Below are 17,208 nucleotides of genomic sequence, written 5' to 3'. Positions count from 1 at the left end.
ATAGCCCTAAATGAACCGCATTCTGCATTTAGGGGCTTCCCCAAACAAGCCACTATCACATCCGAGTGGCAGATTATTAATAGCACAGAGGGCACAGAATAAATAGGATGTAACCCTGTCCAACCCAGAACACAGCACCATCAGACCATAGTCTGAGTACCCCGTCTTAATACAGCACCTCTAAATTTATCCAGATGAATAATGCATCAAAACGTTTTTACTGTAGGCCTCTACTTTCAAAATAAAACCTAAAAATAGTCATCTAAAAGTTTAATAAATATAGACACAAATCTAAGATATGACCAGTACGAAAATAAGTGAGGCCAGGTTTTTTTTTTTAACACAATCTCCTCCTTTTGTGTTATTCCCATCTTGTCTGCTTCTGTGCATTACATACTTTTGTTTCTTATAATTTAGTATCAGCATGAAGATGTAGAAGGAGAAAAAAAACATTGCTGAAACTGCATTGCCATTATCACAGCTTCACAAGAGAGATAAATGCTATTATCAACACTGAACTCATTGCTTAGTTTGATAAAGGTTGTACGTAGCTTTGTGATATGAAAAAGCTGACTAATCAAATCTATTCAAAGAGGCTTTGAAATTTCAGAGTCATCTGTTCTTCATGTTGGAAATGTTAAACAGCCTCGGTGGTCAACATAAATCAGCATAAAGACAGCAAAAGGGGCACAGTATGATATTTTAAGAGTACACAGATCATCTTTAGCATTTGAGAGATGACTTGGTGTTTCAATGCCCCCAGCAGATGGAGCCTTTGTGTAAAAACAGCAGTGCCATTTCTCTAACTTGTTCAAGGCAATGGTGTGTTATTTTTGGATCAACAGCTTTTGTTTGGCAGTTACTTTCTGCTTAATGAGAACATCTGTTAAAGAGCACCTATTTTGCCAGAGCTGCATTTATGCAGTGGCCCTGTGACTTGCAGAAACAAAACTATTGTCCTATTTCTGAGAATGAATTAGGAAAAATATTTATGATTTAAGATAACGTTAATGCTGCTTAGATTGTGATTCTTAAAAAAAGCAAATGGCAACATGTGCATTTAATATTCACTAATATTCAGACGAATGACTGAGTGTGACACTGCTTTTCTACAACAGCTGAATACAGCAAAAGTTAATATTGACTAATTCAGACACAATATTATAATGTATTTTTGCTACACAAATGAAAGCAAAGTCCAAACAATGTTAACAAAAAGAGCAACATTATAGAAGAACAACATTATAGTTGTGAAATAGTGGTGTTTCGTCCCTGAATGAATAAATTTTTGAAAGAATCAATGAATTATTCAAGGATTCACTTGAATTATTTTTTGGAAAGAATCAGTTGAGGGAATAATTCAAGGATTCACTCACAATGAGTCTCTTTCATAAATTAACAAGTGCACTATTTCATGAGGTGGCCATTTGTAGTGGTGTCCAAAACGACAGAAGACATTTTCAAGTGCACTCATTCAGTCCCATAATTATGGTGGCCCAGTAGGGCACAACATAATGAATGAAATCTCCACAACACAATGAAATCTTGTTTCTGTTGTGTTGTGCTAATTTTGTTTTGTTGTGGCTTGTTTCTATTGTGTTGTGCAAATTTTGTTGTGTTGTGCACTACTGGACCACCGTACATAATGCACCTCAATAGTGAGTATACTGTACAACCGATGTATACACAACAGCCACTAGAGAACAGAATATGCATTGCGCTAAATGAATTCCCTCGCAGCACTTCCGGCACACTTAATTCGCTCACTCATTTTCATTGACTAATTCAGTGGACTTTTAATGAAGTAATGGATTAGTAAATCTGGGTTACGGCTTCCGATACAGCAAGTATTTTGTTTTTTTGAACAAATTGGTTGATTGAATGATTCGTGGATTCACTCAAAAAAGACAAGTATAGCTTGTTGTAATCCTTATTTGTACATCGCTTTAAATAAAAACATTTGCTAATTTAACAAATGTAAATGTAACGTTTTGTTCCTGAATGAATGCGTTTTGAATCAGTTATTCAATGACTCAAATGGAAAGACTTATAAAACTGTGTTTCTGAATGAATCATTTGAGTGAATGAATGATTGACTGATAAAGACAGTCACTTTACTGTAACAATGCAACCCGCATAAAGAGTCACTGAAAAATGCCCACCATTAATGTCTTGAATGTGCAAACACAAATAAACAGAGTGGTACAAACAGTAAAAGTGCTGTTAGACTGTTATATTCAGCACTCATGGAACGCTACTTAACGAATCAGATTTGAAGACCGGAAGTAACAGTTGTATAATGCTGTGTTGTTGATGGGCATACATTCAAAAAGCATTCACATCATGTGTGCAATCACGTTTGGTAGGCTACATTACATTTCAAGGCTGAGTTCAGTCAATGGCTCTGCCTGACTGGGGTGCTATAGACTGAATCAAAATGACAAACGAGGAATGAAAACTCAGCTTAATTAGATCAAAGACAGCTGGGGATTTTATGCATTCGCAATTTTTACTCTTTGGAAATGTCAGATTTCTGCATGCATAAGTAGCTATGAAAAGGCTGAATAGGTGAATGCCAGATTGTGGCTGCATTAAGAAAGCCTGACAGAATCCACTTATCGTGTTGGAAACATAAGATCATCTGATATTTCAGTCATATACTTATCTCAGTTGTAGCTTTTGGTTGTTAAATCGTAGACATTCTATAGGTGTATATTTCATTATTTAATCAATTTCAAGACATTTGAAACCCCCATATTTATATATTTGAATGTATAGTATTTCAACTTCATTTATGTGCAGTATCTGCTGGTGACAGCACTTGAGATGATCAGTGATTTGATGCGATGACTTGATGGTGAGTGAGACCAGAAAAAACATGACTATAGGACAAAGTGCCCTTTATGTTAGAAGAGGAACTGACTCCTACCATTAGGATTTGGGACTGATTCAGTTAGACTAGATAAAATCTGTGGTCAGATTACACATTACTGGGATATTTAATTAGCCTGCCAGCATTCATGTGTGGTTTACCAACATGTTCGCTTATTTGTAAAAATCTATTAGCTTCATAATCAAACTATTTTTGAAGGATTCTAGGCTTAGCTGCATCTCATTAACTCGAGCTCAGATTTGAAACATCTAGTGTTGTGCATTCATTTGTAACTGAGTGCCAGATTTAGTGCAAAAACATTAAGCCTCACTGTCCCAAGATTTAATGTGTCCATGCTGTTCAAACATTTTAATTGATTTTCTTTCACAAAGGATTTATTTAAAATGCAGTTAACAATACATGGAAAGCATGTTCTTTTGTTTAGTGCCTAGATCTCATTTTGTATGGGAACAATGTGTACAATAAACCTGACAGTGATGCTAGAACATTTACTTAACCTTATACCATGAATCAAAGCTAATAGCAAGTATGTAAATCTCTGAGTTGGCAAGCACCATTCTAGACCACCATGTGATGGATGCAAAGATCTGCAGTGGCATCTGCCAGCCATCAGCACTGCTCTGGGTCATTGACTCTGAGTTGCTGTTGACCTGTTGAATTTCAATGTCAGATAAATGCTGTTCTTTTGAACCGCCTATTTATCAAAAAATCCTTCTTTTTTTTAAAAACTTTTTTCAACATGGATAATAATAACAAATGTTACCAAATTTTGATGGTTCATGTGACACTAAAGAATAGCTGCTGAAAATTCAGCTTTGTGATCACAGGAAATAAGAACATATTGTACGTAATTTCCCCCCACACAAATCAAATAAATGCAGTCAGGGTGAACATAAGAGACTTCTTTCAAAAACATAAAAAAATCTTACAAACCCCGAACTTGCAAAGATGCACAGTGGACAGGATTTAACGTTGAAAGTGGTGACCCCCCTCTGGAGGACACTGCATGATTCATGCCCCGTTATCCACAACCAACTGTGCCACTGTGATGAGGTAAATCAGTCACGTAATTTACCCTGCCAGATGCACCTGGCAGCAGAAACCCACTCACTGTCCACTGTTCGCACCACAGTCAGGAGTTTTCTCTGTCCTGCCCAGGTTTCCAGACTCCTCTCACAGCTGGGTCTGAGTTCTCAGAAAACATTACATTATGACTCTTGGAAAAGGTGTTTTGCTGACATTTAAAATAATTTCTCTCATCCAGTAAAAAGATCATTGATACTAACTGATAACTGTGCAGTGAACGCAAGTCTGATGCAAAATTAAAACATAGTAGCATTTGTAGAATGTACGATGTGAAGATGGCTGGGGAAAAAATCCACAACTTCTTTGATCATGCTAAAGGCCTGTTCACACCAAAGACGTTAACTAGAATGATAAGTGTAATATAAAGTTTTGAAGGGATAGTTCGCACAAAAATGAAAAATCTGTTATCATTTACTCACCCTCAAGTTGTTCTAAACCTGTATGAGTGTCTTTCTCCTGTGGAGCACAAAAGTAGATATTTTTAAGAATGTTGGTAAACAAATGGTTGACGGTAGCCATTGACTTTCATAGTATGGAAAAATACTATGGAAGTCAATGGCTACCATTAACTATGGTCTAATTTTTCCAAATACAATCACTTTCAATCACTTTTATTGTTCCATTGCCACTGATCCCTCACATTAAATGTTGCTATATATGATCAAAGCTGGTCACAATCCATGATCCACTTGAGATGCTGCTCATCAGATCCTTATACAAGGGCTTTGGGCTGGTAACATCCATCCTGCCAGTCACAAGGGAAATAATAAATAATTGTATTGGTCATTCTATAAATAACCATACACAACACAATATTAATAATATATCTGCAACATTTCATCATATAATCACCCTCATGTTGTTCCAAACCTGTATCTTTGTTATGTACAGTAGAAGATATTTTGAAGAATGTTTCAGCTGTTTTTGCCCGATCAATTAAAATCAATGGTTGGACAACATTGGACCCCATTGACTGTCTGTGTATAAACAAAAATGTTTCAAAATATCTTCTTTTGTGTTCCACAGAAGATGAAGAAAAAGTATCTTCAATGAAAACTTTCTAGTATTTAGGGTGGTAACCAAGAAATTGTGAAATGAGAATATCATTTAAGAACTGCTTCTGAATCATTAAAACTTCTTTGTGCTGGAATTTCATTTGAAACACAATTCTATGCCATGATCACTCCAGTCTAAACGATACCTAGCTAATGTCTGACAGACAAAAGGTGAAACAAGGTGCTCTTGGCTATCAAAGTTCAATTATTCAAACTGAAATAGAAGCTCAGTTACAAAGAGGGGCCCTCAGTCCCACAGCTGTGGATCTATGTCTATTACCATCACATTCATTTTGCTCTCTTTCATCATGCAGGCCATGCTGGAACCTGGGCGTTAATAATGGCTGAGCTAACAATGCATCCATCGTTTCAAAGGCCCATACCTGTAGATAATAAATGAAAAGAAGTCATTAATCCATTCAAAGGAACACAAGGACACAGACTGATATCTCAGGCCCTAATTGATGTATCAAAAACAAACTGCATGATGACACTAACACATAAGATTGCACCACGTTGTTCATGTTAATTTTTGCTATTGATGTTGGCCGGCTAGTTTTCAGGAAAATAAACATCTCCCCTCTGCAGACTTGCGATACCATACACAGCGTATCCATCTCTGGAAGGTCTTTGGACTAAAGCCCTGTTTGATCTTTTGCCATGGTCTGACATTTGATACTGTGACATTTTTCAAAGAAAAAATAGATTTGACCAAGGCTATTGTCACACTTGAGTCCTCTTTAAAAGAACCAAACTGAGACCCCTTTAAAGAGATAATTCACTCAAAAATGAAAGTTCTGTCATTACTCATTATTTACATACCCTCATGTCATTTAAATTTATTTAAATAAATTTACTTTATGAATTTTCCTTCACTTGCAAAAGACAAAAGAATAGGTAACACTTTATTTTAAGGTCCAATTCACGCTATTAATTAACTATTAACTATGACTTTTGCCTCAATAAATTCCTAATTACTGCTTAGTAAGGTATTGTTAATTGTAGGCATTGGGTAGGAATAGGGATGTATAGAATATATGCTTTATAAGTACTACACAGCCAATATGCTAGTACAGGGGTTCTCAAACCTCTCCATGAATTAACCCCAGCACTGCACGTTTTGTATGTCTCCCTATATCTGACACACCCACTTCAGGTCTTGCAGTCTCCACTAATGAGCTGATGAGTTGAATCAGTTGTGATAGTTGAGGGAGACATACAAAATTTGCAGGGCTGGGTGTACAGGACAGGTTTGAGAACCACTGTGCTAGTAATATGCATGCTAATAAGCAACTAGTTAATAGTGAGAACTGGTCTTTATACTAAAATGTTACCAAAGAACACATTTTGAAGAATTGTTCAACTGATTTTGTTCATCATTAACTTTAATTGTATGGATGCAAAAAGCACAGAGATGCTTTTCAAAATATCTTCAAGAAAGTCATACAGGTTTGGAACGACAGTAGGGTGAGCAAATGATGACAGAATTTTTATTTTTGGGTGAACCATCTCTTTATATAGACATCACATTATTTTGGGAGAGCCAGATGAAAATAAAGCAAAAAGAAACATAAAGAAATGGAAATGAGGCCCCCGGCATGTGTGTGTGTGTCAGTTACAGTGGGTTATTTTTGTACATTCTGACATATCAACTCATTGTATTTTACTGACAACTCACCTCCCTCACTCCCCTATAATCTTTCCATTTGTTCTCTGGACTGACCTGTGCTGTTGAGCCAGGCGATGATGATACATCAGAATGGCAAGGACAAAGGTCAGGTCAGCAATTCATCACACCAGACTCCATCATTCCTGGTGTGCTACTCCAAAATAGAACAATTATAAATAAGACAAAAAAAATCTCCCCAGATCATGTCTAAGTTTTATCCATTTGACACCTGTTTAATTAGAATAAAGCCGATCATTTTAAAATAAATGGATTTTATTTTTTGACACATTTAATGCATCCTTGTTTAATAAAAGTAATTAATCACTTTCAGACAACCAAAAACGTCCAGGTGTAATGTTCCTGGACAAAAGCTGGCAGATGCCATGACTACATCACCTAGTTCCACATCGACGACCAGTCAATATGAACCATGTTTGCTGACACAATAATTTGCTTGCAAGCAGAACATATATAGATACATTTCAAGATATTATGCTATATGTTGTACCAGACATAGGAAAAACCCTATAGAATTGCACAATTACACCACTGTATAAACATTAAGGTATGACTTTAGTTTAAGTCATGAGGTGTTAATGGTCCAGTCAAGCATTTCATTTCTGTGTAAAAGTAATGACTCTGTAATTTGCATGTCAGTTCAACTCAGAACGCCTACAGTTTATTTCTGCTTGTGCTACCGTAAGATCTAATTCATGGACATCTACGGTACTTATAGCAATTACAAGACCAGGACTTCACCATGTGTGGAAAATACTTAAACTCTGTTGTCGGACATGACGCAAAGATCAACGGAGGTGAATGCAAAGACGTATATGATGCAATACCTCTTAATGATAATGCTAATGCTAAAAGCTTTTCACTTGTGTCCTGTTATCTGTAAAGTGCCATTAGCTATCTTTCGCAGTAGAGAGTGAAGTATCCTTCAGCAATGGCACTTAAAGCTGTTTTCAGCTTAGATTTAAAAGTTACCTTGACAGTTAGAAGAGAGATGAACTGGCTCATGAAAAAGGTAAAAGACCATTAATCACAGAGTAAATATTCGGTGGCTATAAGCCTAATGAAAATATAGGCTACTACTCTCTCAGAAGCTATCTCAGATCATTCACAAAGGACAAAAAGTATTCCATACGTCAAAGAGCACCATAAGTCTGTATTGTGCAGAAGTTGCATTGACTCTATATAGTACACAAGTTGCACTGACAAATTTTATAGTGCTTCTTTTGGTGCTTGACACTGCTTGCATGAACAGGCACTGCATAATTATCCTGCTCACAATTATTAAAATAATACAAATTAAAAATTTGACATAAATTGCTTTACATTTACTTAAAGTAGTTTATATTGTTTAAAATGTTATATAATATTCATCGTTTATTTTAAAAAAGCCTTTTAAAAAAGTATTTAAAAAGGCTCAGGTGGTACAGCTGTCCATTTTAAATGCTCGAGTAAAAAAATGACTCTGGCAAAGTTACATGTTGCACAGGAAAGCAAATCATTATCCATTATATCACAGCACAGACTTTTCTGTAGACATGCTCTGTAGTGATTTACTTTAGGGATTGCATGAGCTTGCAGAGGCTTTTGGTAGCACTACGTCTATCCTGTCAGAAAGTGCAATGTGCTCCCTGGGAGCTGAGGGATACCTTGCTGGATTTGCTTCTCTGCTGCTGGCCACTCAGGCTCTTCCACTCAGATCGATTTACTGTTGAAGCACAGGCCTTAAATCACAGCACCATGGCTGTGCTGACTCCACTCCACTTCACTCCTTGACCTGGGGCGGAAAAAACTCAGCAAGAAACGAACGGCTGTCACAACATCATCTATCATCACCGCTCTCCCTCCATCTCAGGACACAGTCTACCCATGCAACCCCCCAGGACTCGTGCAAGGTTGGGCACTGTGTTTCAGCTGCATTATATCCAAGTGCTCTCCACAGAGCATTACATCATGGAGAGACCACGCAAGCACAAAGAAATGTTCTGCAACATGTTATTAGAGCTGACATGGAGTAATGCAGTGGTGTGGAAGTCTTATTTGAAAGACAAGAGTAAGAGGTAGGTTGTTATTGTTTGATTCATCTAAAGGCCACAATCTTTTATACACAAGTTTTTTATCCGTATACATGGATTTTTACATCAAACATTGTGATGAAACAAATGACTGAAGTGTACAGTGCTTTAATCCAGGTCATATCATTCAGACCTGTAGATCATTTGTTTGTGTTTGTGAAGCAGTAAGTAATCAGACAATGCTGCTTTTACGAAAAGGATTTCCCATTATGAATTATGATACAGGTTGGTTTGTTTAATCTTTTGGGTCGGACTGCTTAGTCATCATCACAAGCAAACATGTTCGTTTTCAGTCAGGCTGAGTTGAGATCACCTCCTTCAGGCAATCTCGCACTGAGCATTTTGGTGCGGATTCGAGTGCAAGTATGCATTCATATATGCCAAACAAACTGAACTATGGGAGAAAACATGCCAGGTTGTAAAACAAACTCTCTAACTGAGCCAGGTGTAAAGCCTGGCACTGAAAATGACAATGTAGAATGGATACAAATAAATTAACGTTTTACAGAATAATCGATTATAGGCAAAACCATTCTCAGAGCTCAAGTATATGTTGTATTCTCAACATTACTACAAAGGGTGCTATACTGTGAATTAGTGTAATGTCTTTATTTACAGTCACTTTTCTTTTCTGGTCAGCTACTGTCAAGATGGAGCAACAGTTAGAAGATAATCTTTTAAGTCAATATTTTGTAGCAACTTATCTGAATAATTACATATTCAGTTTAAAGTATGCATGAAGTAAAATTTGTGTTCGACTTTAGCGGTTCATGGCAAGTCGACAACTAAATTATAACATGCTGACTTTTTGTAGCGTTCTGAATGTTAATTGCGCATAATGAAAGAACATAATCATGTGGCTTATCATCAATAATGTTTTCAAGCACACTTTTGAATTGCTTAATTTTTCATAGTATAGTATTTCTGCATGAGTGACCAATTCTATTTAGAAATGAAGATAATTGCCAATGTACTTATGAATGACTGTAGCTTTGCAAGATGGTCCTCATTTTAATTACTTTTCAGAAGACGGATGGAACCACATTATTTCTTAGAATTAAACATGAACATTTTGTCGTTGACAACAGCAAAGGCTTTAACCATGATCATTTTCATTGTGAAAGTCAATTTTGGCTTTTCAAAACTTGTCTACAAATATTTGTTAAAACATGCACAGAGATATAAATTAAGAAGGCAATGGCCTCTGAGAGACCAAAAGAAAACTAGCCTACTTTAGGATTGCTACCTCAGGATCAATAAAATATGAATATATGAGATTAAAATATTAAAATACTATCTCTTGTGGTGCCTTTTGTCTTCAAGCTGTAAAGACCCCAAAAATAGGCTAAAGACTGAGTGTTTAAAGTTTTAGTTATGATCAGTTTAGATTGTGTTATGCTAACATCTTGTTTGAGTACACCTATACAATTACCAAAGTATTAAATCCCAGAGGTCTTTTTGATCTCTTTTATAGCAAGACCATTGACATACTGTCTACCAAGAGCATTCAGGTGGTCTGCAAAACTACTTTATTGCCATGAAGCTGGCGCCAACTCGAGACAGAACTATAGGGATGTTAAGGTGCAACGTTCCCTCAATCCTTATTGAATCTGCCAAAGAGAATACTCACTGCAGCCAGTTTGATTCACAATTCAATTCCATCTTCAGCAGAAAAAAAGCCCAGAATAGACTAGGGGTTTCTTTAGGTGAGGAAGAATAAATAAAGAATTCAAGTCCGGGAGATAAGGAACACAAATTGAAAAGATGGAGAGGAAGGAAAAGAAGCAGTGTGAGCTCATCTTGATTGAACACGGGCCTAATGGCCTGGACTCAATTGGATGAACAATCGGACAGATCTACCTTAATGTACACAGAGCCATCAATCTCTTTTTTAACTAGATTACAGCACCCTTTAGGGTTGGTCAGCAGGCAGGGGAGAGGACTGCTGCAAACCAAGCAGGACTTCCTGGCATCAAGCAGTAGGATCAGCTATTGTCTGAATACAGCCCTCCCTGTTCGGCGACCTCTCTTCCTATTTCTAATCTACTCTGCAGTATGCCATTTCTCAACTAATGAAATGGCATTAACTTGGACTAGAGCCTATCACTAAAACCAAGCACTCACATTGATTCCATATTGACTAAATTTGTCCAGCACTCAGGAGAATGCATGTATGGTGCCTGCATTTCTAGATGCTTTGCACTGGTTTTCAGATCTTTTATGAAAAGTAAACCCAGGGAGGTGGGTTTTAATATGAAGTATTGACTAAATAATATTTTAAATTACCATAATTACTTTCAGATTGTTAGATAAAGGTGTGTTTAAACTGCACTAAATAATCCTGGTGGTGTTTACCAAGGGAATAAATCAAAATATCGGCCGGTTCATATTTAAGAGCCAATGAATGATCGCTGTAATTAAACAGAAGCAACACATTGGAGCCATGGTGTCTGAGGTGCTGGCAGACTCTGACTCAGTCCATAAAACAAGACCTATAAATTAAGATTCAATTTATTCTGGGTGGAATTTATTGCTTTGGTGATTTAGTGGAGCAACCTCATTTAGGATGATCACATCAGAGGGCTTCTCAGTCTAATTAAATCTGAAGAAGGAGGGGGTATTAGTGCAAAAGTGTAAGCTGTCACCACGCACTGTAGTTTGGTAGAGAAAGAGGTGGGAGAAGGAATTAAACTTAAATCATATTTCAGATTACAAAAAAGATCTTGCTGATAACGTGTCTATATATAACCAACATTCGTCATGCCTTTCTGTTTCTATTTAAATCCTTAGGTATATGGATCTTAAGCAGGGTTGATGCCATATTTAAATTTTCATGAATGAAAAAGCCTACAAGGGATCAAGTTCAATACTGTCCTTTATAAAATACTTTACTGTCTTTAATGTATATATGGTAAAATAGGCTAATAATAATAATAATATATAGCCTACATAGTAATATAATATAATAACATTGTTTATACATACATATATATGAGTGGCATTCAGGTACAAAATACACCATTCCCACTGAGCAATAGTCTTGTTTTTCCAGTTGTATATGAGCAGAAAATATACATAAATGAAAGTGCACATATAAAGTTAAACAAACAGAAGTGTGTTCTCCATGATCTAAAGCTTCAAACACGAAAACTTAAAAACTGAATATGTAATATCATTAAGCACACAGCTTTAAACTGGACTAAACTGTAGTTTTAGCACTAGTGCACTATGATTTGTAATGTAATAATTAGAAAATACCCACGTTTTTGATCCATCAACCAATAATCATCATTCACACACAAGCCTAACTGGACTAGAACTGTTTATAGACTGGCACCTGCACTTCCTTTTCGAGATTTTATTGCACTTTGCTCCAGTACTTTAGCACTTTTACTGCCAGTTACAATTGCTTTATTTTGGCATTCCATGTCCTATTTCAGAATTAGACTAACTACGCATTTGGATCATTTATGGAAGTCTCTTAATTAAAAAATATTTTCCTCTGTTAATCAAATCCCATGTGAATGGTAATACATCCACAGAAAACGGCCTTTAATTTACCACGCAAGCTAAAATTAAAATTCTGCCACCTAAACAAACGCTGTGGATGGCAAACCGCCCCCCTCCCCCTCGGCTCTCTCCTTCACTGCCTCATGTGCTCTGTGTCTGTCTGCTCTGCAGAGTACATTCAACTCGCCCCGAATACACGCTCACTGTCTGACGCCGTGACCTAACCAAACCTAACCTAAGGGTCCTCGTTAAATACATCGCTTTATCTCAGTCCGGAAGCGATAGAAAACGTGTGACTACGTCGCTAATGTAAATGGCTAGCACATTAATAATAGTGCGTTATCTTTGCGCGCGTCTCTCACTGGACGCTTTCACGTCAGGTGGTGCTGTCCAAGTAATGAAGAGGTGAATCCCCAGTCTACAGTTTTGGTACCTACTTGAGCACCGGCGTTCGAGTCAACCGAGTCAGCGTGGGTTCTCCGTGGCGTTTTGAGTGTCAGTAACTAAACTGACATCTTCTTATCATGCCTGGCAAGAAATGAATCCTGATTCAGCGCTCGGTTCACACAGAATCGCGCGCGGAGAGAACTTTGCTTTGGAACTCTTGTGCGGTTGAAACGGCACGCGCCACGGCAGCGCGCGGAGGATCAACAACTTTCCTCAGAAGCAGTGCTAGCGTCCTTCATATGTCGCTTCAAACCCTTCCATGTCACCAATTATTGTTGCTTTAATTGGACAAGAATGTTTCAGAGACCGTGTCTGCTCAAACTCGGGGAAAACATCGTTGGTAAGCCTTGAGAAGCGGATAATAAATGACTTTTATGCGCCTCAGACTCGCGTCCTCGCCAGGTGGACTGTGAAGAGACAGAAGAGGAATGTTTATCCGAAATTTATTGCCGCTCAGTTTGGGTTTTTTGCCGTTTTTGTTAAGTCACTGTTTTCTCTCACTGTTTTTTCCGTTATTTCAGGTAAGTTGGACTGAGCAGTTCAGTCGTTTATAATAATTCGTTGTCAGGTTCAATAACTGAGCGTCGCGGATGCGCACGTGCATAACGGTCACTGTGAATCTCTACTGCGCTTAAATGTATGAACATATCTAGTTATTTAGATATCTACTTATGCAGTTGTATACCTATGCACTGTCAGATACAGGTGGCAACTATAAAATCATAAATGGCATTTATATAATTTTTTTGTTTAATCAGTATGTTTAGATTTAGATAGCACTGATGCACTTAAAGTAAAATATCCATGGACATTTGTGTGTAATATTTTGACCTTACACGTCTAGTATTTCTACAATAGTAGTATTTACTACTAGTCTAGTGCACTAGTATGCACTACATTTTATTTAAAGTGCATCCCCTCCTCTTGGTTCCAGCACCAGCTAAAATCATAGATACTGAACAGTGTTCAGTTCTGGAGAGATGGCTTTTGGTCCTTTACTACTGTCCCCCGTGGCAACAGGGCTCACAAGACTAGGAGAAGTGTTTCCTGGATGGCCTATTAGGGGGTGGCAGTGTCAGGGTTCACCCCTCGTTACTCCCACTCTTCTGGGGGTCTGAGGCTCTGCGGTGTGGGTGGGTGCTCTCTTTGAGAGACCTCAGCCTCCACACACCCTTCAGTCTCCACTTTAGTGGGAGGGAGCTCCCATTCGCCAGCATGCGGAGAGAAAATACGAGAGAGTGCTTGTGTTGTTATGATGTTCTCTTCATTGTAAATTCTAAGGGCTATTGCGAAAAATCTCATTTTACTATTGCAGTTTTTGCTGTGCTATACATGGCATGATGATGAAAGTGTCAAAAACTAAATCTAAGTTGTGCTCTGTTCTTCTCCCTAGTTTGCGAGAGGGGAGCTCCAGAAATCATGCTCCCGAACCACAGTGGCACCGCTGGAAGGGAGCTGCCAGTTGCCATGCCAGTGTAGGCCCTACCCACCGTTACCCCCTCCACCCCCTCCTCCACCACCCCCGAGGCTCCTGGGTCCAACTGGTGAGTAGTGCTACCCTCTAATGTCTCTGCAGTCTTACTTCATTGTTTTCAGTCACATGACTGGCACAGCGACCTGGAGGGCTGAACATCCATAGAACTGCAGCCCAGGCATGTCAATTTTCCATCTGTTTCAAGCTACAAATATTTAGACCACCTCTGAAAAGTAGAAAAACAAAGGTATATGAACAAACTGCAAGCTTTAGGCACTTGATATATCTGATATATATGTATATGACATTACCTACCATGGTATTTCAATCACCAAAACATTCTAAAATACTTATTAACATGGCTCAAAAGAGAATCAAAATTCTGTTCTCATTTACTCACCCTCATGTCATTCAAAACCTGTATGACTGACTTTCTACTGTTGAAAGAATGTTTGTATTGAAACATTTTAGGTTATTAGGACTGATTTGGCCATTGTATAAACAAAGCTGCTTGGTTTGACAGTGTGTGAGTAAGTGGTCTGTACATCAATACGTTATTGACAATGGACTTTTTTATGCTCACTTTATTTTGCCTAGATTCGCTAGTGTGACCGCACCTTAAGAAAGTGATATTCAGTATAAAATTTATTTATGAGACCTACTATATTCAGGCGAGCAGATGAGCCCAGAATGTGAATGCAATGTGCATGTTAAGCATTTTCTTTCTATAATGGTTTTCTATGGGAAAACGCTGAACATAAAACTTTGTGTGTTGGTTCATATTCTGGGTCCATCCGCTTGCCTGTACATAGTATGTTTTATTAATAAGGAGTATATTAAGTTTGGTCCTCCAATATCACTGTCTAAAGCCACATTAAATATTTTCTTTAAATGGTTTTCTGTTTTGAATTTGGCATGTTGCATTTATATTCTGGGTGCATCTGCTTGCCTGTAAACAGTGGGCATCATCAATAACATGTATGCTACTTAATATCACTGTCTTAGTACATTAGCACTTAGTACAAACTGGCTGGCAGCGGAAGAAAGCTTTGTTTTGCCCTTCAGGTGGGCATTCCCATAAGGCTGTGACGTCACGTGAAAACTATGAATAGCAGTTGGTTCATAACATTGGCAAATGTTGACCTCTGCAGTTTCTAAGCTCAAAAGCATTTCTCTGCATCACCTCAGAGAGCTGTTCCTGTACCTTTCTGTGCGTCAAACATAAATCTTGCGATCTAGGATTTCCTCTAACAAGTTTGATTTGATCTCAGTGTTGTCATGTTGTCAGAATCTGCAGTGAGTTCAATCCTCCAAAATAAATGAATTGGCTGTGGCTGCACGCTTTGCCAGAAAAACAGGCGAGTTCATTTAATCTGATTTTGTCCCTGTCTATTTGAAGGTATCTTATAAGCAGTTTAATAGATTGTCCTTCTTGCTGAAACAATTTTCATTTCCTGACACCTCCTGTTTTGAGAAATGGACATGGCCGGAAACTATGTTGCTGCTCACAATTGACACAAAGCTCAATCCCCTTCATTACAGGAGGTGGAAATTTTAGATTTGTCATCAGGGGTCCCTGTCAGGTGCTGAGGAAAGCCAGATCAATGAGGCCTCCGCATTGAAAGGGTTGTGAAATCAATCTGCCTCTGGAGTTTTAGCCTTCTGCTTTAAAGGCACAATATGTAAGATTTTTTAATTAAAATATCCAAAAACCACTGGAACAGTGTTATATATTTTGCTGACTTGTGTACTTACATTATCCCAAATGCTTCGAAGAGTGTTTAAATCCAGAGAAATAAGCGATTTTAACTAGTGACACGGACCGTGTCCATAGTGTCATTGTGTCGCTTGCCAATGTCTTCATAACGATGACTCGATTTCCGGTTTTGTTTTATAGGAAACATGGAAACACCAAAGACACTTGAATATGTTGTGCGCTTTAATAGACCAGTGAAGACTGCACAGAGTAGCATTATAACAGAACTTTCAAATGTATCTAGTATGATAAAACAGCGCTGCTTTTTTCCCCCCCTACATACGCACGACCGGAAGGAGCGGAAGCGGTCGACTGTGGCATAATAAAAGCTTCGCTGCTTTCGAGCCGTGTGTCACGCTCGCACAGCGGCCTCGTTCTACTACGTTAATAAATCATTAGCTCATCCATGAACATGATTTCTGCCCGAGTCCTGTCGGATTGCGTCGGCTGTGGGGATGAAGACGACAACTCCCATGATTCTACATTCAGTCACAGCGTCATCAAACTAGGCCTTTGTCTATTTGTTTATTTTGAATACGCGCCCTCTAGCGGCGAAAATTACATATTGTGCCGAGTAATGCACTCTCACAACAACTACTCTCACAACAACGGCAAGCTCTTGGGAAAAACATTTGTAAGAATTTGACAAATACATTAGTATGTGCCTTGCATCAATACCTGCCTCATGCATACATGCTTGCTACATCTTCAGATATGAAGCAAACAAAATCAATACTTTGCATGAACAGCCTGAGAGGATTTAATATTATGTTTTCATACTGTGACATTAAATGTTTTGAGGGCCAAATGCAACATAGCTATTAACAACAGCGTGTGCGCTGAAGATTTAACTGTAAAAGGCGGTTTTTGATAAGTAACCAATTGAAGGCTTGTGACATGCTTTGCCTTTAGGGGCGAAATGGCTTTAACATTAGCTTATTAAAATTATTCATGAGGAAGTTGTGTTTAATGAGGACTCCCACACCTGTCGTTATTGAAGCAGCGATAAAAGGTTTAAACTGAGGAATGTATTAGTTGCAGATTCAGAGGGCCTGACTGCAAAAAAAAGCGCTACTGCCCTAAACCTAATAGTAGGATTAAAATGCAAGTTTGACTTTGGCTGAATATCAGGAGCATCCTGCTGGATAAACAGATTCATAAGGTAGCAATTGACATTACAACAAACTAAAAAAGACCAGATTCATACCATTAAAGCAATAAGATATTT

General features: G+C 38.0%; 1 protein-coding gene across 1 annotated transcript in view; it reads left to right on the top strand.

Annotated features, from left to right (window-relative positions):
- The first annotated feature begins 12,456 nt into the window (after positions 1 to 12,456).
- The window catches only part of LOC107583807 (proline-rich membrane anchor 1-like), a 29,005-nt gene continuing 24,253 nt past the window's right edge, over positions 12,457 to 17,208 (top strand). The window contains exons 1-2 of the mRNA XM_016270145.1: positions 12,457 to 13,271; positions 14,144 to 14,294. Of these exons, the coding sequence (XP_016125631.1) occupies positions 13,179 to 13,271; positions 14,144 to 14,294 (244 nt within the window). The 5' untranslated portion in view covers positions 12,457 to 13,178. The remainder of the gene's footprint in view (positions 13,272 to 14,143; positions 14,295 to 17,208) is intronic.

The sequence above is a fragment of the Sinocyclocheilus grahami genome, unplaced genomic scaffold (assembly GCF_001515645.1).
Source record: "Sinocyclocheilus grahami isolate Dianchi unplaced genomic scaffold, SAMN03320097.WGS_v1.1 scaffold5.1, whole genome shotgun sequence".
NCBI lineage: Eukaryota > Metazoa > Chordata > Actinopteri > Cypriniformes > Cyprinidae > Sinocyclocheilus > Sinocyclocheilus grahami.
Note: the sequence above shows the minus strand (reverse complement) of the source record. Positions and strands in the feature narration are given on the sequence as shown.